The sequence below is a fragment of the Phycodurus eques genome, chromosome 7 (assembly GCF_024500275.1).
Source record: "Phycodurus eques isolate BA_2022a chromosome 7, UOR_Pequ_1.1, whole genome shotgun sequence".
NCBI classification, from domain to species: Eukaryota; Metazoa; Chordata; class Actinopteri; order Syngnathiformes; family Syngnathidae; genus Phycodurus; species Phycodurus eques.
In genome coordinates this window covers 2,693,937-2,720,775 of record NC_084531.1, presented here as the reverse complement: position 1 = coordinate 2,720,775, position 26,839 = coordinate 2,693,937, and the positions used below count along the sequence as shown (strand labels likewise).

Below are 26,839 nucleotides of genomic sequence, written 5' to 3'. Positions count from 1 at the left end.
TTGACTATTTTTCTATGACTTTGGATGAGAGCTGCGATGTACGTGACACTGCCCAGCTGCTCATCTGCTTACGTGGGAAGACAGAACATGGTGACATAAATCTATCACTGTGCCGCCAGGTGGCTCAGCCTAGGCAAAGTACTGAAAAATGTCTGAGACCTGAAAGACCAGATTCAGGATTTCTGTGTGAAGAAAGGACATGACATCCCACAGCTTTCAGATGAAGACTGGGTGGCAGACCTTGGATTTGTTGTGGATGTGAGTGCACTGTTGAATGAACTAAATGTCAAACAGCAATGCAAGGGCCTTTTTGTACATGAAATGTACAGTGCAGTGAAGGCTTTCATGAGAAAGTTGCAACTTCTCTCAAGCCAAGTGGAGAACAACATTCTCACCCACTTGCCATCACTAAAGGAAGCGACAAGATCAGCTGATCAGAATCAGAATCATCTTTATTTGCCAAGTATGTCCAAAAAACACACAAGGAATTTGTCTCTGGTAGTTGGACCCGCTCTAGTACGACAACAGACAGTCAATTGACAGAGAACACTTTTGAGACATAAAGACATTGACCAAAAAAAAAAAAAGAACAGTCACTGAGGAATAAACGGTTGCTAGTTGTCTGGTAATGCCGGTACCGGAGACAAATTCCTTATGTGTTTTGGACATACTTGGCAAATAAAGATGATTCTGATTCTGATGTTAGCAGCACTGCATGGAGAGTTTTCAAGGCGATTTCAAAACAGTTGAAAGGGAAATGCAAAGTGCAAATGTGTCACATCATGGACCGTTTTTCTGTTACAGTATGGGCTTCTACAGACGTGAGAGCAGAGATTTGAGAATTTTGTGCAGAGAAAGCAGCTCCCAGATGCAGGCTGTATTGCTGACCTCGGTTTTGCTGTTGATGTGACTCACGAATGAAGAAACGAAATGTCAGTTTGCAGTCGAAGGGTCTTTTTGTCTGTGAAATGTACACCTTATTGAAGGCGCTTATGACAAAGTTGCAACTTCTTTCAAGTCAAAATTTATTTCGCACATGCAAAGTGATTTTTCAAACCTGAGATGAATTGCAATGTCTGATTTTGTGTCTTTGAATAGCACCTCTGAAATGCAGGTTCAAACCAGGATGCAATTGAGTGCCAGCATGGCGCTGGCAAAATGAAAGGAGGCGGGGAGAAAGGATCTTTTCTGCTGTTGTAAACGTTTTTGAAAGGCCACACATAAGTGGAGCCTATCCCAGCTATCATTGGGCAGGAGGCGGGGTACACCCTGAACTGGTCGCCAGCCAATCGCAGGGCACATATAAACAAACAACCATTGTCGATCACATTCACACCTATGGGCAATTAGAGTTTTCAATCAACCTACCATACATGTTTTTCGGATGTGGGAGGAAACCGGAGTACCTGGAGAAAATGCACGCATGCATGGGGAGAACATGCAAACTCCACACAGGCGGGGCCGGGATCTGAACCCCGGTCCTCAGAACTGTGCGGCAGATATGCTAACCAGTCGTCCACCGTGCCGCCTTTTCTGAAGTTAAGCACTTTATTTAATTTTACTTCATAACTTTGTCTTTTAATTGCTCTTATTGTGATATGCAGCCCTACAATTATTTAGTAAATGAGAGAACATTACACAGTTTGATTACCAGGGTAGAATTTATACGATGTGTACAAGTCTTTATTATGCTCTAATATCATTATATCAATATAATAAAAAAAAAAATGATAATAAAAAATCAACAATATGTTGACATATCGGACCTCCGTATGACCTTGGGTGAGTTTCAAATGAATTGATAGAATGTAAACACTGTCGTGATATTTTGAACTACATATGCTATGAATTAACAAGCAATTGGGTTATTTTCAAATTTAAGAATATGATCTTTACCAGTTTTATATGAAGAATACCATCACTACATGTTGATGATAATGTTTTTCTTGGTTGTTGTTTTTTAACACTTTTAGTAAAGCAACAACTTGATACTAGCACCATCATATTGTGAGAACTGAAGAGCAGAAGTTGTGTGCATACAATATCGTGGGAATATTTCGCTGATGATATCACCATGTAGCAATTAATTGATCTGAAGAAATTCATGAGCGAATGTTACTAAAGTCAAACGATGACTAGACAAAGTACAGAAATACTTTAAAAAGTAATCAACTGTTTTCTATTACAATATACTGTATCGTGTAACGGTAATTCGGAGAATTTGACTGAATAATGTTGTCAATATATCAATTTGAGTTGAAAACGACGGACTGTAAACGTCATCTGTTTTGTTTAAATAATGTAAGATCGTACTGTAGAAAAGTGGTTTAAATGCAGCAATAGTCATGTATATGCTGTAAATTGTGTAGAAAATAATTTAAACTAACAAAAGCAACAACACTAGTGAGTTGATGAACATAGAAATGTTTAAATATTGTAATATCCTACTTCAGTATAGTGATTGGATTAAATACAGCGACAGTAAAGTAACTCACACTTCTTTCATCGGTTTTGTTTAAATAATGTAATGTAATATCATACTATAGTGAAGACTGCGTATGTGCAAACATATCTCTGAAAGTGGTCAGCAAGAATATTTAAGATGATGTATTTGCTACTGTTTATAAGAACACAGAGTACATGGCTGGAAAGTATTGTTGTTTCTAAAGGATGACTTCACATAAACATAAGTAGAGGAATCCCCTCTGATTTGTATCACTCAGTTTTCCATGTTCCACACGGCATGGCAAGAAGCCTCCTGTAATTTTATTGATGCTAACTGGAAATGTGACTAATATGCCCCTAATGTAAGAAATGTTAGAGGTGCAGGTGTGTGCTCTGTTTACATGTTGCAAAATGGGTAGACGATGAGATCCCTGTGACGGTTCAGGACTGAACATTTCTAGACATGTGTTTAGTGGAGTTGAGGCGTTTATATTTCTGGTGGTTTCTAAGGGCATATGTTTATTGACATAAACGGACCCTCTCAGATGTTGTGAGAAAACAGGACTTCACCCAGGAATATAATTAATCTTTCTGACACGAATCTTCATATGTTGAGAATGTGTTAGGCTGTGACTGGAAGTGTGGGGGGAGGGGACCCGCTTGGGGGCTCCCTTGAGGGGCCCGCTTGGAGGCAAGAGGGTTGTGGCGTTTATGGTGGTTGGGGGTCAAGACAAGTCTAGGACTTGTTCTAAACATGTTTAGGACATGTCTGGACATGTTGAAACATGGTGACATACTTTCTCATTTCCGGTCACAACATTTCACACCTTCCACGCTTCCCGCTACAACAACCGATGGCGTCACATCTGCTAACGTCACTTCCGATTTCCGGTCAAGCTTTCCAGTAATAACACAACTTCCTGCAACAAACAATGACAACACGTCCGGCAACAAACAATGGCGGCACATCCGGTCCACTTCCGGCAACAAATGATGACGTCACTTCCGACACACTTGTGGCAACACAAGTGTGGCAACAAATGACGCCACTTCCGGCCCACTTCTGGCCATCCATCATTTGCTGTATAGTATACTTTTTTTGGGCCTGGCACAAGTGTGTCCATGTTTAGCATTGGTTGCTAAGCTACCGAACAGGTGGTAACCTGGTGTCTCTTCTATCTGGTTTGTATGTAAAGAAGTAAAGGGTCTATCTCACTGGCGCAGATGTCACCGCCAAGTCACGGCGACTCAAGCGACTTATAGAGCAGTCGTCCCCAACCACTGGTCCGTGGACCGGTACCGGGCCGTGAGGCATTTGTTACCGGGCCGCAGAGAAAGAATGACCGATTTATATAATTTCTGTTGTCTTGCAGTTCACGTGTCAATGTGTTTTATTTTGAAAATTGACCGGATCTTCTCCGCCGCACCAGCTGCGCATCTCAATTGACACGTCAAGACTGCACAGAACGCTTCCATTTCCGGTCCCATCCGGCTCGAATGCTGCTGTTTACGGTCCGAGCGGGCTGGCTAACGGCAGGAGAGCTCAAAGAACGAAATAATTTCATAAACTAATTCAGTTCATTACGTTTACTGAAAAGATTTGTTCTTTTGAAAGAAACATTCGCGAACTAAACAACACTAAATCAGGAGTCCTACTTAAAATATGGGTTTATCGCAACAGTTAACTCTCACGCACCAAGTCCACTCTGATAAAGATACAGTCGAAGGTTGCTGCTTGACACAGGCCGAACTCGGCCAGTATGTCGCTGTGTTGGGTCACCGTGTACGCTGGCTCGCTTGGGTCAGTACAAATTTCGAAGTCACCCAAAAAATTTTACCCTCCTGTCCTTGTCCTGTCCTATATTGTCCTGTCCTTCCTTCACAGAGTGTAGCATGACTGCCCCAAACAACACTTGAACCTAGTGTGTCATTGTACTAGGCATACAGTATAATGATTTACTTCTCTCATTTTTATTACAACTAATGTCCTGTCTTTTGTTGTCTTCTCTTCCTATATTATTTAGTTACATTTTCGCTGTCTCTCCCCTTTGTTTTTTTTTCTGTCACTCGCCTTTAAAACTACTGTATATTCTGTCCGACTGACTTAATTGGAGACTCTAAATTGCCTGTAGGCATGACTGTGAGTGTGAATGGTTGTTTGTTTGTATGTGCCCTGCGATTGGCTGGCAACCAGTTCAGGGTGTACCCCGCCTCCTGCCCGATGACAGCTGGGATAGGCTCCAGCACGCCCGCGACCCTAGTGAGGAGAAGCGGCTCAGAAAATGGATGGATGGATGCATTATTTCTCTATGTATTTATTTATCTAGCACCATGGGATGCATCATCAAGGGGGTCATTTCAACACATACAGTTTTTCGCTCTTTGTTACATTGCAGCCATTGGCTAAAATCATTTAAGTTAATTTTTGTCCTCATTAATGTACACACAACACCCCATATTGACAGAAAAAACTGAATTCTTGAAATTTTTGCAGATGTATTAAAAAAGAAAAACTGAAATTTCACACAGTCATAAGTATTCAGACCCTTTTCACAGTATTTAGTAGAAGGACCCTTTTGAGTTAATACAGCCATGAGTCTTTTTGGGCATGATGCAACAAGTTTTTCACAATTGGGTTTAAGTCAGGGCTCTGGATGGGCCATTCAAGAACAGTCACAGAGTTGTTCTGAAGCCACTCTTTCCTTATTTTAGCTGTGAGCTTAGGGTCATTGTCTTGTTGGAAGGTGGCTGCAATATAATAAAGAGTGAACAATTTAAGGGGGTCTGAATACTTTCTGTACCCACTGTACACATAATCAACAATAAAAATAATAGTTAAAGGTAAATCAAAATCAGAATACAAGTACATTTAAACAAATACACACACACGCAAACACACTTAATGCTGCCCTAAGCTTAGCCTCCCACCAACCAGCCAATATTTATACATATACACAGTGTGCACAATAGCAATGCACAAGATAAAGCATTGTTGGAATGTCAGTGCTGAGTAAGTATTTTAATAATTTTGTAATTGATTTTTTCTTTAAAGCATTATTATTAAATTGTGAAATTGCAATGCCTTGATTTTAGGGAGGTTAGTACAGTCATAGCCATGAATAAAACTGTACGAATAATTTCTTAAAGGGGCTCAAATAATATATAAAGATGCTAAATACGAAATAAACACTAAAACTTAACTTATTATATTATGAATACACGTGGCCAGTACAAGTTCTGACAGGGCCACCACACCTCGGCTCATCGGGCCACCACTCAAAAAGGCTTAATGTCGGAACCTGTCACATTCCTCATAGCCCAACAATACATCCAGGCTATTGGTAAAACATGCATTAGTTCATAATTCCAAATGTATTCATGGTTTCCCAGTGCTACGTACTTATAGTTTTGTGTTATCAGCATCACAAATCCCACGTGTGCTTTCTCGAGTGAATGAGAGAGAGCTCTGGGACTGTGTGGGACTGTGAAAAGCAAGTTGAATTGTTTTTGTTCGTCATGACATTCCCTCCACAGGGATTGCTGATGAAGGGTTGATATCTTTCACTGCAGCATAATAGTTAACAGTTAAAATTATGGAACATTTTGTGTCTGCCGAGCCTTTGTGTTCTAAATAACCGCTCCCTCTGTTTTTTCAACACAATCGCTTCTTTTGACAGTTCTTTACAATGATCATCATCACTATCTTCATAATTTCCTCGTCATTCTTAATTCAATTACTGTATGTGAGCGACACTTTGACTAAGTCAGCTGAAATATGCCACAATTCGGCACGATTTCTTTTTATTGTGCTGCTTGAATTGAATTCTCTATACACATACTTTTTGTGCATTGTAAGTATGGCCTCAGAAAAGACCAAATTAAGTAGAAGTGGTATCAGGCCAGCCAGCTATTTTTCAACACTGTCTCAGTAGATAAAGGCAGCCAATGGGCAATTTGCTTACAAACTCTGGGTTTGGTTAAACCATTCGTTCGCTTCATAATGAAAGCACAACTTACGGGCTGTGAGTGCAGACACAGATGATCGGAAATAGAATACTGTATATTTATTTTGTCTCTTGTCATTTCTGGGAATAATTTGAACGTTCTCATGGTAATCTAGTTGGTCTGAGGCTGTGGTCACTTTCAGACAGAGACCTACCGTGAGCTCACTCCAGTTCTTGGGAAGCAATGATAAGAGCAGCCGCTGTGTGTGCATGTTTGTAAATGTGGGAGCTTGTGTACGTGTGTACCCTTCAGCACCATGATGAATTACCTTCTTATCTGGCTGAGTCCAGAGAGAGGAGCTCATGGCAGCATAGAATTGACAAGCCTGGAAAAGACAGCAGTGGTAGCTGGTGAAAGTGATGAAATGATGCCAGAGGCTGAGAGGTTTGGTTTTGGGCATCACAAAGATGGAATAGCTATAGCTAATAACGGGTCAAAGGTGATGGAAAAATTAGGAAGGGATATTATGCACCAGGAGTAGTGAAACAACCATTTCTTTAGGTAGGGCATTTCCTTTTACTGGGGAAAATTAACAATCCATTCATTTTTATTTTTAAAATATTTTTCTGTAATTCTGTATAACATTTCTCTGAATTTCTCTGAATTGGTTTTACCTCCTAAAATAGTGTCAAATTTAAAAGAGGAAATAAATATAGTAATAAACCAGTATAATAAATTATGACATTAATTACATACTTATTAATTATTTTATGTAAAAAATACATTCAACATGTTTATTTCCCAAAAAGAAAGGCGTTTTTAGGCAGAAATGTGAATGTAAACAGAGAACTAGTAAACTTGTTAGCTTTTAGCTAATCCCAATAAATCATCCTCGTGTCTATTACAGTACACATTCATAAAAGGGCTATTATTTTCCTAACAAAACGTTAAACTTAACTCTGACTCCAATTTATGATTCATAGCATGTTCGTATACAAGAACATATATAATTATCACTGCTAAAAGAACAATATCTTAACAATATTTTACTTACCTTTTCTCTTTTCCTGGCATTTGTTTTTTGTCGCAGCAAGAAAGCAAAGTTCCTTTGATCTCACCCAAACACATGCAATATTATTGGAAAGGCCAGGATGTCCTCTACTGAGCACACCAGGACCGAGTAGGATAGCCCAAATGAGCCAAATGATATAAAAAACAAAATGTCCACCACAGTGGACACAAATAAATACAGTAGGCTGGGTCTCGGGAGGATTTGGTGTCAGAATGTCTGGGTGTTGAAACCATTCTTCATGTAAAGTGTGGGTGTGCAACACAAGCATTCACATGGATGCAACATCCCTGGCGCCGCAGCACACAATCAAGCATTGAGTTTGTTACTGCAAATGGCTGTTCATTAGTCATTACAATCAGATCTGAAATGTTGAGTGTCTGTGGGATATATAATTCGTTACTCGCATGAACATATAAAGTAAGCTAAGCAATACTGTACTGTACAGTATATTATACTGTTTTATTTTCTTTGCTTTCAGTGTTGGTATAGGTTAAATGTTATTTTATTTGTATTTATCTATTGTTTAGATTTTTTTTTTTTTTTGTTTGTTTGTTTTTGGGTGGGGTGGCTCAATGGTACTTTTTGTCTGGAGCCCCCAGCGGGTCTAGTAATGCCCCTGTGTTTTACCATCATAGCCTGAACATTGTATAGATGTACACAAAATACAATCATCACCACATTGCAGAAACTGAACCTTTAAGGCCTCTTTATACCAGAGGCCTGAAAGGTTCGAGGCCTCTTTATACTAATGCAGCCCTATGGGGGGCACAAGCCAGTGCAAACTGTAGGGCGGTCCCAAGCCCGGATACAAAGGGTTGCGTCAGGAAGGGCATCCGGCTTAAAACTTTGCCAAACAAATATGAGGGTTCATCCAAAGAATTCCATACCGGATCGGTCGTGGCCCGGGTAAACAACGTCCGCCACCGGCGCCATCAACCTGCAGGGCGCCTTTGGAAATTCAGCTACTGTGGGTCGAAGTCGAAGAAGAAGAAGAGGTGGAAAGCGGGTTCTTCGGCAGAAAGAGAAGAGGAAAGTAGCGAGCCTAGAACTGAATGTGTGTGAATCTCGGGAGTTGGTTGACATGATGAGTAGGAGAAAGGTTGATATATTGTGTGTCCAGGAGACCAGGTGGAAAGGCAGTAAGGCTAGAAGTTTAGGGGCAGGGTTTAAATTATTTTACCATGGTGTAGATGGGACGAGAAATGGAGTCGGGGTTATTTTAAAAGAAGAGTTGGCTAAGAATGTCTTGGAGGTAAAAAAGAGTATCAGATTGAGTGATCAGGCTGAAACTTGAAATTGAGGGTGTTATGTGTAATGTGATTAGTGGCTATGCCCCACAGGTAGGATGTGACCTAGAGGTGAAAGAGAAATTCTGGAAGGAGCTCGAAAAAGTCGTTCTGAGCATCCCAGACGGAGAGAGAGTCGTAATTGTTGCAGATTGTAATGGACATGTTGGTGAAGGAAATAGGGGTGATGAAGAAGTGATGGGTAAGTACGGCATCAGGAAAGTAACTTGGAGGGACTAATGGTGGTAGACTTTGCAACAAGGATGCAAATGGTTGTAGTGAACACTTTTTTCCAGAAGAGGCACAAACATAGGGTGACCTACAAGAGCGGAGGTAGAAGCACGCAGGTGGATTACATCTTGTGCAGACGATGTAATCTGAAGGAGGTTACCGACTGCAAGGTAGTGGTAGGGGAGAGTGTGGCTAGACAGCATAGGATGGTGATATGTAAGATGACTCTGGTGGCTGGGAGGAAGATTAGGAAGACAAAGGCAGAGCAGAGAACCATGTGGTGGAAGCTGAGACAGGACGAGTGTTGTGCAGCTTTTCAGGAAGAGGTGAGACAGGTTCTCGGTGGACGGGAGGAGCTTCCACCAGACTGGACCACTGCAGCCAAGGTGATCAGAGAGGCAGGCAGGAGAGTACTAGGTGTATCTTCTGGGAGGAAAGGAGAGAAGGAGACTTGGTGGTGGAACCTCACAGTACAGTAAATCATACAAGGGAAAATGTTAGATAAGAAGAAGTGGGACACTGAGAGGACCGAGGAGAGGCGAAAGGAATACATTGAGATGCGACACAGGGCAAAGGGAGAAGCGGAAAAGGCCAAAAAAGAGGCCTTGATGGGACGAGAAATGGAGTCGGGGTCATTTTAAAAGAAGAGTTGGCGAAGAATGTCTTGGAGGTGAAAAGAGATGATGACATGTATGGCAGGTTGGACACTAAAGGAGAAAAGGATCTGTACAGGCTGGCCAGACAGAGGGATAGAGAAGGGAAGGATGTGCAGCAGGTTAGGGTGATTAAGGATAGAGATGGAAATATGTTGACTGGTGCCAACAGTGTGCTAGCTAGATGGAAAGAATAATTCGAGGAGTTGATGAATGAGGAAAATGAGAGAGAAGGGAGAGTAGAAGAGGCAAAAAGAGTATCAGATCGAGTGATCTGGAGTGGACCAGGAATTGGCAATGATTAGTAAGGGGGAAGTTAGAAAGGCATTAAAGAGGATGAAAAATGGAAAGGCAGTTAGTCCTGATGACATTCCTGTGGCGGTATGGAAGCATCTAGGAGAGGTGGCTGTGGAGTTTTTGACCAGCTTGTTCAATAGAATTCTAGCGCGTGAGAAGATGCCTGAGGAATGGAGGAAAAGTGTGCTGGTGCTCATTTTTAAGAACAAGGGTGATGTGCAGAGCTGTGGGAACTATAGAGGAATAAAGTTGATGAGCCAGACAATGAAGTTATGGCAAAGAGTAGCGGAGGCTAGACTCAGGACAGAAGTGAGTATTTGCGAGCAACAGTATGGTTTCATGCCTAGAAAGAGTACCACAGAGGCATTATTTGCCTTGAGGATGTTGATGGAAAAGTACAGAGAAGGTCAGAAAGAGCCACATTGTGTCTTTGTAGATCTAGAGAAAGCATATGACAGAGTACCCAGAGAGGAACTGTGGTACTGCATGCGGAAGTCTGGAGTGGCAGAGAAGTATGTTAGAATAATACAGGACATGTACGAGGGCAGCAGAACAGCAGTGAGGTGTGCTGTAGGTGTGACAGACGAATTTAAGGTGGAGGTGGAACTGCATCAGGGATCAGCCCCTGAGCCACTTCCTTTTTGCAGGCTGACAGATGAAGTTAGACTGGAATCCCTGTGGACCATGATGTTTGCAGATGATATTGTGATCTGCAGTGAAAGCAGGGAGCAGGTGGAGGAACAGTTAGAAAGATGGAGTCATGCACTGGAAAGCAGAGGAATGAAGATTAGCCGAAGTAAAACAGAATATATGTGCATGAATGAGATGGGTGGTGGGGGAAGAATGAGGCGACAGGGAGAAGAGATAGCAAGGGTGGAGGACTTTAAATACTTGGGGTCAACCGTCCAGAGCAATAGTGAGTGTGGTCAGGAAGTGAAGAAACGGGTCCAAGCAGGTTGGAACGGGTGGAGGAAGGTGTCAGGTTTGTTATGTGACAGAAGAGTCTCTGCTAGGATGAAGAGCTAAGTTTATAAAACAGTCGTGAGGCCAGCCATGGTGTATGGATTAGAGACAGTGGCACTGAAGAGACAACAGGAAGCAGAGTTGGAGGTGGCGGAAATGAAGATGTTGAGGTTCGCTCTCAGAGTGACCAGGTTGGATAAAATTAGAAATGAGCTCATCAGAGGGACAGCTGAGGTTTGATTTTTTGGAGACAAAGTTAGCGAGAGCAGACTCCGATGGTTTGGACACATCCAGAGGAGAAATAGTAAGTATATTGGTAGAAGGATGATGAGGATGGAGCAGCCAGGCAAGAGAGCTAGAGGAAGACCAAAGAGAAGGTTGATGGATGTCATGAGGGAAGACATGATGGCAGTTGGTGTTCGAGAGGAGGATGCAGGAGATAGGCTTACATGGAAAAGGATGACGCGCTGTGGCGACCCCTAAAGGGACAAGCCGAAAGGAAAAGAAGAAGAAGGCCTCTTTATACTCGTGCGGCTGACAACGCCCGCAAAAGGAGCTTCCCTGAATTGCTCAGTCATTCACAAACAAAGATGGGGCGAGGTTCGCCTCTTTCTGAACAAGTGTGTGAGAAAATAGTCAAACAGTTTAAGGACAATGTTCCTCAACGTACAATTACAAGGAATTTAGGATTTCATCATCTACGGTCCATAATATCATCAAAAGGTTCAGAGAATCTGGAGACATCACTGCATGTAAGCGGCAAGGCCGAAAACCAACATTGAATGCTCGTGACCTTTGATCCCTCAGGCGGCACTGCATCAAAAACCGACATCAATGTGTAAAGGATATCACCACAGGGGCTCAGGAACACTTCAGAAAACCAATGTCACTAAATACAGTTCGGCGCTACATCCGTAAGTGCAACTTGAAACTACTCTGCAAAGCAAAAGCCATTTATCAACAACACCCAGAAACGCCGCCGGCTTCTCTGGGCCCGAACTCATTTAAGATGGACTGATGCAAAGTGGAAAAGTGTTGTGTGGTCTGACGAGTCCACATTTCAAATTGTTATTGAAAATTGTGGACGTCGTGTCCTCCGGGCCAAAGAGGAAAAGAACCATCCGGACTGTTATGGCCGCAAAGTTCAAAAGCCAGCATCTGTGATGGTATGGGGCTGTGTTAGTGCCAATGGCATGGGTAACTTACACATTTGTGAAGGCACCATTAATGCTGAAAAGTAAATACAGGTTTTGGAGAAACATATGCTGCCATCCAAGCAACGTCTTTTTCATGGACGCCCCTGCTTATTTCAACAAGACAATGCCAAACCACGTTCTGCACATGTTACAACAGCGTGGCTTCATAGTAAAAGAGTGCAGGTACTAGACCGGCCTGCCTGCAGTCTAGACCTGTCTCCAATTGAAAATGTGCGGCGCATTATGTAGCGTAAAATACGACAGCGGAGACCCCGGATTGTTGAACAGCTGAAGCTGTACATCAAGCAAGAATGGGAAAGAATTCCACCTACAAAGATTCAACAATTTGTGTCCTCAGTTCCCAAACGTTTATTGAATATTGTTCAAAGAAAAGATGATGTAACACAGTGGTAAACATGGCTCTGCCCCAGCTTTTTTGGAACGTGTTGCAGCCATAAAATTCTAAGTTCATGATTATTTGCTGAAAAGAATAAAGTTGATCTGTTTGAAGATTAAATATCTTGTCTTTGTAGTGTATTCATTTAAATATAGGTTGAACATGATTTTCCCCTCCTTGAGCCGTCACCTTGTCGTGGTAGAGGGGTTTGTGTGTCCCAGTGATCCTAGCAGCTAAGTTGTCTGGGGCTTTATGCCCCTGGCAGGGTCACCCATGACAAACAGGTCCTAGGTGAGGGACCAGACAAAGCACGGCTCAAAGACCCCTAATGATGACGACAAACAATGGACTTCGTTTCCCCTTGCCCTTCACTGGGGCCCCCCACTGGAGCCAGGCCTGGGGGTGGGGCTCGAAGGCGAGCGCCTGGTGGCCGGGCCTACACCCATGGGGCCCGGCTGGGCACAGCCCGAAAGGGTAATGTGGGTCCCCCTTCCCATGGGCTCAACACCTGTGGGAGGGGCCATAGGGCTTGGGTGCAGTGTGAGCTGGGCGGTGGCCGAAGGCGGGGACCTTGGCGATCCGATCCCCGGGTACAGAAGCTGGCTCTAGGGACGTGGAATGTCACCTATCTGGCAAGGAAGGAGCCCGAGCTGGTGTGTGAGGTCGAGAAGTTCCGACTAGATATAGTCGGACTCGCCTCCACACACAGCTTGGGCTCTGGTACCAGTCCTCTCGAGAGGGGTTGGACTCTCTTCCACTCTGGAGTTGCCCACGGTGAGAGGCGCCAACCAGGTGTGGGTATACTTATTGCCCCCCGGCTCGGCACCTGGTGGACGAGAGGGTAGCCTCCCCCCGCCTTCGGGTGGGGGTGTGTGTCCTGACTGTTGTTTGTGCCTATGCACCAAACAGCAGTTCAAATTCTGGTCCACCATCCGACGTCTCAGGAGAGGAAAGCAGTGCACCACCAACAATGTGTATAGTGGGGCTGCTGACCTCGACTCGGGACGTTGTGAGTCTGTGGGGAGAATACTTCGAAGACCTCCTCAATTCCACCGACACGCCTTCCCATGAGGAAGCAGAGTGTGGGTTCTCTGAGGCGGGCTCTCCTATCTCTGGGTTTGAGGTCACAGAGGTAATTAAAAAGCTCTTCGGTGGCAGGGCCCCGGGGGTGGATGAGATTCTCCCAGAGTTCCTAAAGGCTCTGGATGTTGTGGGGCTGTCCTGGTTGACACGCCTCTGCAACATCGCGTGGACATCGGGGCCAGTGCCTCTGGATTGGCAGACTGGGGTGGTGGTCCCCCTTTTTAAGAAGGGGGACCGGAGGGTGTGTTCCAACTACAGGGGGATCACACTGCTCAGCCTCCCTGGTAAGGTCTATTCAGGAGTGCTGGAGAGGAGGGTCCGTCGGGAAGTCGAATCTCAGATTCAGGAGGAGCAGTGTGGTTTTCGTCCTGGCCGTGGAACAGTGGACCAGCTCTACACCCTCGGCAGGGTCCTCGAGGGTGCATGGGAGTTCGCCCAACCAGTCTACATGTGTTTTGTGGACTTGGAGAAGGCGTTCGACCGTGTCCCTCGGGGAGTCCTGTGGAGGGTGCTTCAGGAGTATGGGGTACCGAACCCCCTGATACGAGCTCTTCGGTCCCTGTACGACCGGAGTCAGAGTTTGGTCCGCATATCCGGCAGTAAGTCGGACTCGTTCCCGGTGAGGGTTGGACTCCGCCAAGGCTGCCCTTTGTCGCCGATTCTGTTCATAACTTTTATGGACAGAATTTCTAGGCGCAGCCAAGGCGTAGAGGGGGTCCGGTTTGGTGGGCTCAGTATTGCATCTCTGCTTTTTGCTGATGATGTGGTTCTGTTGGCTTAATCAAGCCGTGAGCTCCAACTCTCACTGGAGCAGTTCGCAGCCGAGTGTGAAGCGGCTGGGATGAGAATCAGCACCTCCAAATCTGAGACCATGGTCCTCAGTCGGAAAAGGGTGGCATGCCCTCTCCAGGTCGGGGATGAGATCCTGCCCCAAGTGGAGGAGTTCAAGTATCTTGGGGTCTTGTTCACGAGTGAGGGAAGAATGGAACGGGAGATCGACAGACGGATCTGTGCAGCGTTTGCAGTGATGCGCACTTTGTATCGGTCCGTTGTGGTAAAGAAGGAGCGAAGCCGAAAGGCGAAGCTCTCAATTTACCGGTCGATCTTCGTTCCTACCCTCACCTATGGTCATGAGCTGTGGGTCGTGAACGAAAGAACGAGATCCCGGATACAAGCGGCCGAAATGAGTTTCCTCCGCAGGGTGTCCGGGCTCTCTAGGGTGAGAAGCTCGGTCATCCGGGAGGATCTCAGAGTAGAGCCGCTGCTCCTCCGCATTGAGAGGAGCCAGATGAGGTGGCTGGGGCATCTGATTCGGATGGCTCCCGGACGCCTCCCTGGTGAGGTGTTCCGGGCACCCCACCGGGAGGAGACCCCGGGGACGACCCAGGACACGCTGGAGAGACTACGTCCTTCGGCTGGCTTGGGAACGCCTCGGGATCCCTCCGGAAGAGCTGGAGGAAGTGGCTGGGGAGAGGGAAGTCTGGCCGTCCCTGCTAAAGCTACTGCCCCCGCGACCCGACCCGGATAAGCGGTAGAAAATGGATGGATGGATGAACATGATTTGCAAATCATTGTATTCTGTCGTTATTCATGTTTAACACAATGTCCCAACTTCATTGGAATAGTACATTATGTGGGGAAAAAAAAATACCTTTCAATGAATGGTCAGTGTTTTTGCTTACTTCTATGTGATCAATACAGAACATGACATAAAACATCTTGCAAGCTAGGAATTCTTGAAATTAGAAATATGCTATCACAGGTGTAAGAATACTGACAATCTTTTCAACATAATACAGTGATACTGACTGAGCATGCTTACAGGGCTAATAAGCGGTGGGGCTCAGATCCCATACCTGTATCCTGTACATTCATCTAATGTATATACTCTGTATTGTACTTAAAATGGTGATTCTAATATGTTTTCCCACTTTCCCTTAGGTAGAAGATGCCATGCTAATGTTTGACAAAACAACTAACCGACATAGAGGTATGTTTAGCAACTCTACTGCCGTGCAAATATGCACCATTATGCGTGTTGAGCATGGCACCCAAAATTGTTGAGCTTTTTCTCAGTGTATTGTGTCTGTTACAAAATAGTGTACACATCATGCAGAAAAAGACACATTCATGAACAATCTCATAAATACTGTACATTCCTTGAAGGATGCCTGTATCCCTGAAGGTCAGGTTCATTGTTGTTCATTACAAATAGCTTTCACTCTGCCAAACAAGCCATACTAAATCCATCCCCTTATCATAGAAATTCCACACTTCTGGCTGATACACACACAAACAGACATAACTACATGTGCAAACAACACCCCACCAACTAAACGCACCACATAGACATTTATATTCCCTCTCAATTTGATTACTCCCATTCCCATTTGGCTATTTTACCCCTTCGATAAGTCAATAGGGATCAAAACAGACATTCAGTTGATTGGATGATGGAGGACAGAGCCATGGAGAGTGAGAAGGGGGCCAACGAAGGGAAGGAGAGAAGGAATAAAAAGACAAAACAGAAAAGGTGCCCCAAGTTGAATAGGAGTGAGACTGAAGGAGGGAGGCCTGTGTGGTCCGATAAGGGGTCAGATAGCAGATTCTGCAGAGCCACTTAGGTGGCAGGATTGTTATCTCCACCAACTCCTCCCTGTCCAAACACCTTATCTTGGCTTTAGCAATGCAGCCCTCTGCCCCAAAGAGAGGACTTAACAAAGACAGAGAGACAAAGGACAAGACAGATTTGGTTGTGTGTCAGTTTTAAAAAGTGATAGAACCAAGAAACAAATATCAAGAAATGCTCAGTCCTTAGTTTTTTCTCAAATATAATTTCATTTCTCGGCCACTGGTAATGTTGTTTATGCAACACTAATAACTAACCAACAAGCCAAGAGCCAGGATTAGCTGCGAAATGTTTTTCATTGTCAGAGGAAATAGGTTACCTTCATTCAGGATGTTTGTGTTGCGTTGATGATGGGAACTAGACTGGCCACATTCGCTTCCACAGGGAGGTGATCGGAGTATACTCTAGATTACCAAGTGTGGCAGACATAAGAAGAAATGCACTCAAATGTAACTCGTAAGAGGTACATTTCCAGATGAGATTATTTAAATTGAAAAAAATCACAAATTAATCCGCACCACGGTGGACGACTGGTTAGAGCGTCTGTCTCACAGTACTGAGGACCGGGGTGCAATCCCCGGCCCCGCCTGTGTGGAGTCTGCATGTTCTCCCCGTGCCCGCGTGGGTTTTCTCCGGGCTCTCCGGTTTCCTCCCACATCCCAAAAACATGCATGGTAGGTTAATTGACAACTCTAAATTGCCTGTAGGTGTGAATGTGAGTGCAAATGGTTCTTTGTTTATATGTACCCTGCGATTGGCTGGTGACTCGTTCAGGGTGTACACCCCTCTCGCCCAATGATAGCTGGGATAGGCTCCAGCACACCCGCGACCCTAGTGAGAAGAAGCGGCTCACAAAATGGATGGATGGACAAATTAATTTGAGAAACAATACATATACTCCCTTCCAAAGTATTGGAACAGTGAGACCAATTCCTTTATTTTTGCCGTCATTTATTTAAACCCCAAAACTTCTTGAATAAACGGAAATATACTGCCAATAAGCATTTTCAGGTTTGCCCCCCGGTGAATCCGCGGTTGCCATACTCCCGAGTATGCGGAGGTCCAGTGTATAGAAAAAGGATTAATGAATGTAAACATGGACTGAATGTGAAGCCAGGGATGTCTGCCTCTTGTGGCTGCGAGTCATGCACTACTGTATCCTCCATTTTTTCTGCCATTCTTCACATAATTGAGTCACTTTGGCGAGTCCGCGAAGACTGTGTGTGGAAATGTGACTGCATGACTGATCTTTTTTGTGGTTACATTGCATTGGTGAAACAACACACAAAGCGGAAGTCTCACTGACAAACCAAAACAATAGATTGTGGAAGCAATAATCGATTAATAAAAATAAAAGGAGCTATCGAAATCTAGCTCAAATTAACGGATTAAAAGTACCATTTCTTCTTAACGTAAATACTCAAATACAATTAAAATGTGCCATTCTAACTTCAAGTTAGTACACTACTAACTAACATTTTGCTGTTTGCTGCTTGTTCTCTATCCTTGAGTGCAGGATTGTGCACCTCTTTTTTATCTTGCGGGGGAAAGAGATGTGTGTGCGCGTGTGTGTATGGACTGATTGAAACAAATACAGTATACTGTATGTGGTATGAAGACTCTGTATAGCTATATTCTTCTCTACACATGCTAACTCTCTTTGGGCCTCTCACCCAAAGTCAGCTGGCATAGGACCCAGCTCACCCGCCACCCTAATGAGGAGAAGTGGTGTAGAAAATCAGGTGTAATAATTTCTTATAATTTCTTACTGACAATTACTTAAGATCCTATATAAATTTATTCATCAGGCCTTTATGAATCAAGTTTTTCAATAACTGTCACTAAATTTAATCATTGCTTCTGCTTTGTCAGAGCAGCTTCACCGAAAATGTTGAACTTCAAAAGCATGATGCAGACAAGCACAATCTTGCCTTCCATGTAAATTTGACTTTTAAAATGAAAAATGAAAAATCAAGTTTTAGATACAGTATGCTCCTTTTAATTAGCTTATACATTGCTTACTAATACACCGCTTGTTTCTTTTGTATTATGTTCTTACTTCTCAAACAAACCGTACTATATAAACTCAAATCAATCATTCTGAGTGACAAATTTCTGCATTTTTCTTTTTTTTATTTTTCTACAGTGTGCAAGTATTATTTTCTTGGTGTTCTCTTTGACTTGTTACCTGCGTGACAGGGAACCTCCCTGCATGATGGGTCTCTGGGCCCATTACTTTTCCTCTGACTGTGTAGGAAGTCTGGAGGGGGCACTTCATGCGGAAATAGCTCTTATAAATAATATAGCTGTGGTAATAACCAGCTGCTTTTGACCTTGACCACCACTGTGTCAATTGCTATTAAATGATTTCAACACTGCCTGTGATTGGGACATGTATTATTAAGTCAATACTTTCTTTAAAGCTTACAGTTGCTCTCTGTCAGGTACCCATTTCAGGCCCATTTCTTTATCATTGTTGAATGCTGGAAGCATTCACACATGTTATTCCTATTTTTGAATCAGACCACTTTTTCAGCATCAAACTTCTTCCACATTTCTCAACTGATTCAAATCATTCCCACTTACGCATATTCCCAAAATTTAGGAGGGGGTGGCATTATTTTTCTCATTCCAAATATTCCCACATTTTACACCCAAAAATCCCAATTCATTTAATTTCCCATGAGATTCTCAGCAAAAAGTGTACCACATCATTATCATTCCTAATTCAAAATGTTTAGCACATTCAAATCATCTTGGAAACTTTTATCAACATTCATATAATTACATTACAAAAATAAAACATTTTCCCACACAGACTTCCCTCTCCCCAGCCACTTCATCCAATTCTTCCGGGGGGATCCCGAGGCGTTCCCAGGCCAGCCGAAAGACGTAGTCTCTCCAGCGTGTCCTGGGTCATCCCCGGTGTCTCCTCCCGGTGGGACGTCCCGGAACACCTCACCAAGGAGGCGTCCGGGAGGCATCCAAATCAGATGCCCCTCCCTGATGACCGAGCTTCTCACCGTATCTCTAAGGGAGAGCCCGGACACCCTGCGGAGGAAACTCATTTCAGCCGCTTGTATCTTGTTCTTTCGGTCACGACCCACAGCTTGTGACCATAGGAGAGGGTAGGAATGTTGATTGACAAGTAAATTGAGAGCTTCGCCTTTTGGCTTAGCTCCTTCTTTACCACAACGGACCGATACAAAGTCCGCATCACTGCAGATGCTGCACTGATCCGCCTGTCGGTCTCCTGTCCCATTCTTCCCTCACTCGTGAACAAGGCCCCAAGAGACTTGAACTCCTCCATTTGGGGGGGGGGATCTCATCCCCAACCTGGAGAGGGCACGCCACCCTTTTCCGACTGAGGACTATAGTCTCAGATTTGGAGGCTCCAGTGAGAGTTGGAGATCACGGCTTGATGAAGGCAACAGAACAACATAATCTGCAAAAAAGCAGAGATTCAATACTGAGGCCACCAAACTGAAATTCTGTCCATAAAAGTTATGAACATAATCGGTGACAAAGGGCAGGCTGGTGGAGTCCAACCCTCACCGGAAACAAGTCCGACTTACTGCCGGATATGCGGACCAAACTCAGACTCCGGTCGTACAGGGACCGAACAGCCCGTATCAGGGGGTTCGGTACCCCATATTCCTGAAGCACCCCCGACAGGACTCCCAGAGGGACACGGTCGTACGCCTTCTCCAAGTCCACAAAACACATGTAGACTGGTTGGGCGAACTCCCACACACCCTCGAGGACCCTGCCGAGGGTGTAGAGCTGGTCCACTGTTCCACGGCCAGGACGAAAACCACATTGCTCCTCCTGAATCTGAGATTTGATTTCCCGACGGACCCTCCTCTTCAGCACCCCTGAATAGACCTTACCAGGGAGGCTGAGAAGTGTGATCCCCCTGTAGTTGGAACACACCCTCCGGTCCCCCTTCTTAAAAAGGGGGACCACCACCCCAGTCTGCCAATCCAGAGGCACTGGCCCCGATGTCCACGCGATGTTGCAGATGCATGTCAACCAGGACAGCCCCACAACATCCAGAGCCTTTAGGAAGGCCTTTATGAAGGCTCTGGATGTTGGCCCTGCCACCGAGGAGCTTTTTAACCACCTCGGTGACCTCACCCCCAGAGATAGGAAAAGCCGCCTCAGAGAACCCGACTCTGCTTCCTTATGGGAAGGCGTGTCGGTGGAATTGAGGAGGTCTTCTAAGTATTCTCCCACCGACTCACAACGTCCCGAGTCGAGGTCAGCAGCGCCCTATATACACAGTGTTGATGATGCACTGCTTCCCCCTCCGGAGACGCTGGATGGTAGACCAGAATTTCCTCGAAGCTGTCCGGAAGTCTTTCTCCATGGCCTTATCTAACTCCTCCCATACCCGAGTTTTTGCTTCAGCGACCACCAAAGCTGCATTCCGCTTGGCTAGCCGGTACCCATCATCTGCCTCAGGCCCGATAGGACTCCTTCTTCAGCTTGACGGCATCCCTCCCTGGGTTCAGGGATTGCCACCACGACAGGCACCGACCACCTTACGGCTACATCTCCGGTCGGCCGCCTCAGCAATGGAGTCGCGAAACATGGTCCACTCGGACTCGATGTCCCCCGCCTCCTCCGTAACATGAGCAAAGTTCTGTCGGAGGTGGGAGTTGAAACTCCTTCTGACAGGGGATCCTGCCAGACGTTCGCAGCAGACCCTCACAATACACAAGTTTGGGTCTGCCACGTCGGACCGGCATCTTCCCCCACCATCGGAGCCAACTCACCACCAGGTGGTGATCAGTTGACAGCTCCGCCCCTCTCTTCACCCGAGTGTCCAAGACATGCGGCCGCAAGTCCGATGACACGACCACAAAGTCGACCGTCGAACTGCAACCTAGGGTGTCCTCGTGCCAAGTGCACATGTGGACACCCTTATGCTTGAACATGGTGTTCGTTATGGACAATCCGTGATGAGCACAGAAGTCCTATAACAGAACACCGCTCGGGTTTTGATCGGGGGGTGGGGGGGCGCGTTCCTCCCAATCACGCCCTTCCAAGTCTCACTGTCATTGGCCACGTGAGCATTGAAGTCCTCCAGCAGAACGATGGAGTCCCCAGCGGGAGCGCGCCGGAGGACAATAAGTATACCCACACCTGATCGGCGTGGGCAACTCCAGAGTGGAAGAGAGTCCAACCCCTTTCGAGAGGACTGGAGCTGTGTGTGGAGACGAGTCCGACTATATCTAGTCGGAACTTCTCAACCTCACACACTAGCTCGGGCTCCTTCCCTGCCAGAGAGGTGACATTCCACGTCCCTAGAGCCAGCTTCTGTAGTCGGGGATCGGATCGCCAAGACTGCTAATAATAACAATAATAATAATAAAATGTTTTAAGAAAAATAAAAATAATAATACTAATATTGAAATACATGTGTTAATTACTTGCGATTAGCTGGCGACCAGTTCAGGTTGTACCCCACCTCTCGCCCAGTATCACCTGGGATAGGCACCAGCACGCCCGCAACCATAGTTGACGAGAAGCGACACGGAAAATGGAAGGATGGATGGATGTGTTCATTATTATTATATAAAATGATAAATAATTTTTCAAAATTGAGCTTGACAGCATCAGTCTGAGAAGAACAGTGTAGCTCAGGAGAGTGAGATAAGCACAAAAAATGAAGAGAATGAGACTCGAGTCGAGCGCACGTGCTACTATTGGCTACTTTGGTCGCACCGGTGAAGCCTCAGCTAACAGGATCAAATGTGGTTTTATAATTGGAGCGGAGTGAGGAACAGCCCAGGCTGCAGTGTATGGTATGTGGCGAGGTTCTTCCAGTAAATGCATGAAACCATCGCATACTGTATGTAACACCATCTTACAACCAAACACACATTTTTTTAAATGAACTGAAACAGTCAAAGTCCGATGGTAACACCCATACCAAAAGCACAGAAAGCTACTGTACATTTGTCAAATCTTTCAAAACTCTTTTTCCATCCATCCATCCATTTTCTGTACCGCTTATCCTCACTGGGTATGCTGGAGCCTGTCCCAGCTAACTGCGGGCAGGAGGCGGGGAACACCCTGAATTGGTTGCCAGCCAATCGCAGTTAAACATTTCATTTAGGTAAAATTTTTATTATACTTTTATATGCAGTACATTTGAATTGAATTATTATTATGAAGTTGTGCCGTTTTTTACCCTATATTTAAGCACAGTGTTAATGCTCAAACTGTGCATAATGTGACAGTGGTGTGGACTTTTTTAATCCAGTTAAGTGTGTGTATGTGTGTGTGTGTGTGTGTGTGTGTGTGTATATATATCTTTCCATCCATCCATTCATTTTCTGAGCCGCTTCTCCTGGAGCCCATCCCAACTATCATCGGGCAGGAGGCGGGGTAAACCCTGAACTGGTTGCCAGCCAATCACAGGGCACATACAAGCAAACAACCATTCACACACACATTCACACTTACGGGCAATTTAGAGTCGTCAATTAACCTACCATGCATATTTTTGGGATATGGGAGGAAACCGGAGTGCCCGGAGAAGACCCACCCAGGCACTGGTACAGTCAATTGACAGTGAATACTTTTGAGACTGTTCACTACTACTAAAGCAAAGCAAATTTATGTATATAGCGCATTTCATACATAAGGTAACTCAATGTGCTTTACATGATTAAAAGCATTCAAAAACAAAGAAAAAAATCAGCTCGTAAAATTTTAAAATAAAGAGGAAAAAAAAACATAAAATAAAAGTCCAACTAAAACAGCATACAGTGCAAGAAATATAATTTAAACGTGTAAATACTCTAAAAAGCATGAGAAAAAAGAAGTGTTTTTAACCTGGACTGAAAAACATTCACACTTCACACTTCGTCACTTCTGTTGGCAACTTATTCCATTTGTGTGCAACATAATAGCTAAATGCTGCTTCACCATGTTTGCTTTGGGCTCTGTACTCCACTGTTTGAGCCGAATCTGTTATTCTCAGAGCCCTACTGGGTATATATATACCATTAGCATTTCTTTCATGTATTCAGGACCTAAACCATTTAGTGATTTATAGACCAGTAGCAAAATTTTTAAATCTATTCTAAAGCTGACTGGAAGCCAGTGTAAAGACTTTAGAATTGGAGTAATATGCTCTGACCTCTTTGTTCTGGTCAGAACCCGAGAAGCAGCATTCTGATGAGCTGTAGCTGTTTAATGCTCTTTTTGGGGAGCCCAGTCATAAGACCTTGACAATAGTCAAGTCTACTTGAGATAAAAGCATGGATGAGCTTCTCGTGGTCTGCTTGACACATGCAAGCCTTCACTCTGGATATGTTCTTCAGATGGTAAAAGGCAGTTTTAGTAATTGATTTGATATAACTGTTGAAAGACAGGTCGGAATCTATCAGACCACCAATGTTTCGGACTTGGTCTTTGGTTTTGAAAGAGAGTAACTCCAGGTATTTACTAACAGCAATCCTCTTTTCTTTACTGCCAAAAACAATTATCTCAGTTTTCTCGTGGTTTAATTAAAGAAAATGTTGGCTCATACAGTTATTTATCTGTTTTAGACAATGATACAACACCTCAATTGAACTCTAGTCAACTGGAGACACTGCTAGATATAACTGTATGTCATCTGCATAGCTATGATAATCAAAATTAAAGTTCTGAAGAATTTGACCCAAGGGTAGCATATACAGGCTGAACAGGAGGGGTCCAAAAACTGACCCTTGAGGGACCACATAGGTCATTGCCATTCGATGAGATTGAACACTTCCAATAGTTATAAAATAACTCCTTTCCTCCAGGTAGGACCTGAACCATTTAAGGGCTGTTCCATTTAGTCCTACCCATGTTTCCAACCTGTTCAGCAGTATATTATGATCCACCGTATCAAAAGCCACACTGAGATCCAACAAGACCAGAATTGACCCCTTTCCTGAGTAAATTTTCAACCTTATATCATTTATCACTTTATTAAGAGCAGATTCTGTATTGTGATGAGTTCGGAAACCTGATTGAAATTTGTCAAAAAGTAAATTTTAGTTCAAGAAATTGCCGAGTTGATGAAAAATAACTTTCTCAACAATCTTGGCTATGAAAGGGAGTTTTGAGCTGGGTCAATAGCTTGCTAACATGGAAGCGTCCAGCGTTCTATTTTTTAGAAGAGGCTAATGGCAGCTACTTTAAGAGCTTTAGGAAACTCACCTGACTGAAGTGAGCAATTGATTATTTGCTGCAAATCAGCTAGCACAGACTTCGCAATAGCTTTGAAAAAGTCATATGGTATTGAGTCAAGAGAGCTCATTGATGGTTTCAGCTGCTGAATCGTTTTCTCTACAGTTTCTTTGTCAACTGTATCAAATTCTGACATGGTAATAGAGTTTTTCCTGGGTGGCTTCAGATGTAGTTTCATTTGATCATTTTGCTGATTTGTGCTGATATTTAACCCGATGGATTGATGGATTGTATTTTTTCACTAAAATAACAAGCAAATTCATTGCATTTATCAGCTGTGAGGAGTTGTGGAGCTATCTGATTCGGGGGTGGGGGGTGGGGGGGTTGTGAGCTTGTCAACCACAGCAAACAGAGTGCGAGTACTGTTGATGTTCTTACTGATGATTTCAGAAAAGTGTTGCTGTCTGGCCCTGACTAACTCTTGGTTAAAATTACAAATACTTTGTCTGTAGAGGTCATCGCCAATTTGGAGTTTAGTTTTTCTCCGCCATTCTGCTTTCCTACACTTTGATTTAGAGGTATTTACTATCATAGTGCTCCTCCAAGGTGTTCTAGGTCGCCTCAAGATTGTCTTAATTTGAATACTACTACTACTACTAACTAACTATCATTTAATTCTGCATCATATGTTTGCTTCAGGCGGCACGGTGGCCGACTGGTTAGAGCGTCAGCCTCACAGTTCTGAGGACCCGGGTTCAATCCCCGGCCCCGCCTGTGTGGAGTTTGCATGTTCTCCCCGTGCCTGCGTGGGTTTTCTCCGGCCACTCCGGTTTCCTCCCACATCCCAAAAACATGTTAATTGGAGACTCTAAATTGCCCGTAGGTGTGACTGTGACTGTGAGTGCAAATGGTTGTTTGTTTGTATGTGCCCTGCGATTGGCTGGCAACCAGTTCAGGGTGTACCCCCCGCCTCCTGCCCGATGACAGCTGGGATAGGCTCCAGCACGCCCGTGACCCTAGTGAGGAGAAGTGGCTAAGAAAATGGATGGATGGATGGATGTTTGCTTCAATGTAGTTATAGTGTGAGGCAGGAGCAGTCTTAAGGGGGGGGCACAAAAAAATCAATGGGGGTGTCACAATTATTATTACTACAGACAGTACATATTTTGTAGCTTACTCTATTCACGAAGCACTGACGTAGTTTAGGAAACATCATGTTAAACCAACAGCAAATATGAACACTATAGATATAGCAAATAGAACACCAGTCCTAAAGCAATCAATAGCCACAAAACACTTGTGTTAATCTGATGAGATGTAACACCAGTAGCATCTCGCAAACTGAAACGCACCACGGCAGTTGCATTTTATGGGCTCAACAGAGGGACATGCATTGCCAACACACACGCGCACACACATACTTCAAACCTGCTTTGGGTTGTGTGTCAATATTGCGAGTGGGGGCGTCTCTCTGCGCCGAACCTCCTCATCAACACATCCTTCCACTCAGACTGAAATGTGTGAGTGAGGTCCTTTTCAAAAGCAAGCTGAATCTGCTGGGCAGCATGCAACGGCAATGTTCAGAGGAAAGAGTTTTCACACATTACTGTGGAAGCTCCTAACGTTAGGGCAGGCTGAAACAACAGTTGGGATATGGCTTGGAATGAGTACACATTTGGACGTACAAACTACTGTACTATGTACTGTACTATTCACTTAAAAAAATTGGGCAGGACACTTGTGCGCCAACATGACGTACATACCTCACACACACAGTACATAGGCCTACACATTATGCAGCGGCCCGCCTTTTTTTTTTTTCCTGGCCAGACCGTGATAGGCTGTTGGAGATTAGGTTCCCTTCAATCAAAAATAATCACACTATTGTTTCTTTATATTTTGAATGTCTTAGTGATAAAGAACTCAACATTAGTATTTAGTAACACAAACATAGCTACTATGATAACATAAAATGCAAGTAAAAATATGTTTGTTTTTAGAGTTCCGTGTCTCAAGTGGGGGGTGTGGGGGGGACGGCCCACTTTGGCCCGCTCATGACGATGGGTGTGGCACCAGCATTATACAAATCAACAAATGGTGGTTGATCAGTGCTGCTGAGCAGGTTTTACTTTCAAATGGCCCTTTACACCAGTGGCCTTAAATCTTGTTGTGAATCTGGATTAATTTATTTCATTTTTGCAGTTGAATGTGGCATAAATACGATACATCACATCAGTGTGAACTAACATGCGGGCTTGAATTCCTTGCAGCAAAGAACAAATATACTAGTTTGTGTATAGCGATACTCATCCCCAGGCTCTGTTCAGTCTTCTTTTAATTAGACTTGGAATAGTAATGAGACCAAATGGTTTGATGAATGTTACTTTGCAATGTGTCTTTGAATGACATTGTTATAAATTATGTATTCCTGGTTGTAGTTCTGATTCTCTTTTGGTCACAAAAGTGG

At 44.2% G+C, this 26,839-nt stretch overlaps 1 protein-coding gene across 10 annotated transcripts in view; it reads left to right on the top strand.

The window, feature by feature from the left end:
- Positions 1-26,839, top strand: part of LOC133405008 (RNA-binding protein Musashi homolog 2-like) — a 135,919-nt gene that overhangs the window by 42,039 nt on the left and 67,041 nt on the right. For 9 of the 10 annotated variants that reach the window (XM_061681608.1, XM_061681607.1, XM_061681612.1 and 6 more), the window contains one exon: positions 15,510-15,558. The exons of the other annotated variant lie outside the window; for it this stretch is intronic. In XM_061681608.1, coding sequence (XP_061537592.1) covers positions 15,510-15,558 — 49 coding nt within the window. The remainder of the gene's footprint in view (positions 1-15,509; positions 15,559-26,839) is intronic. 10 annotated transcript variants of the gene reach the window in all.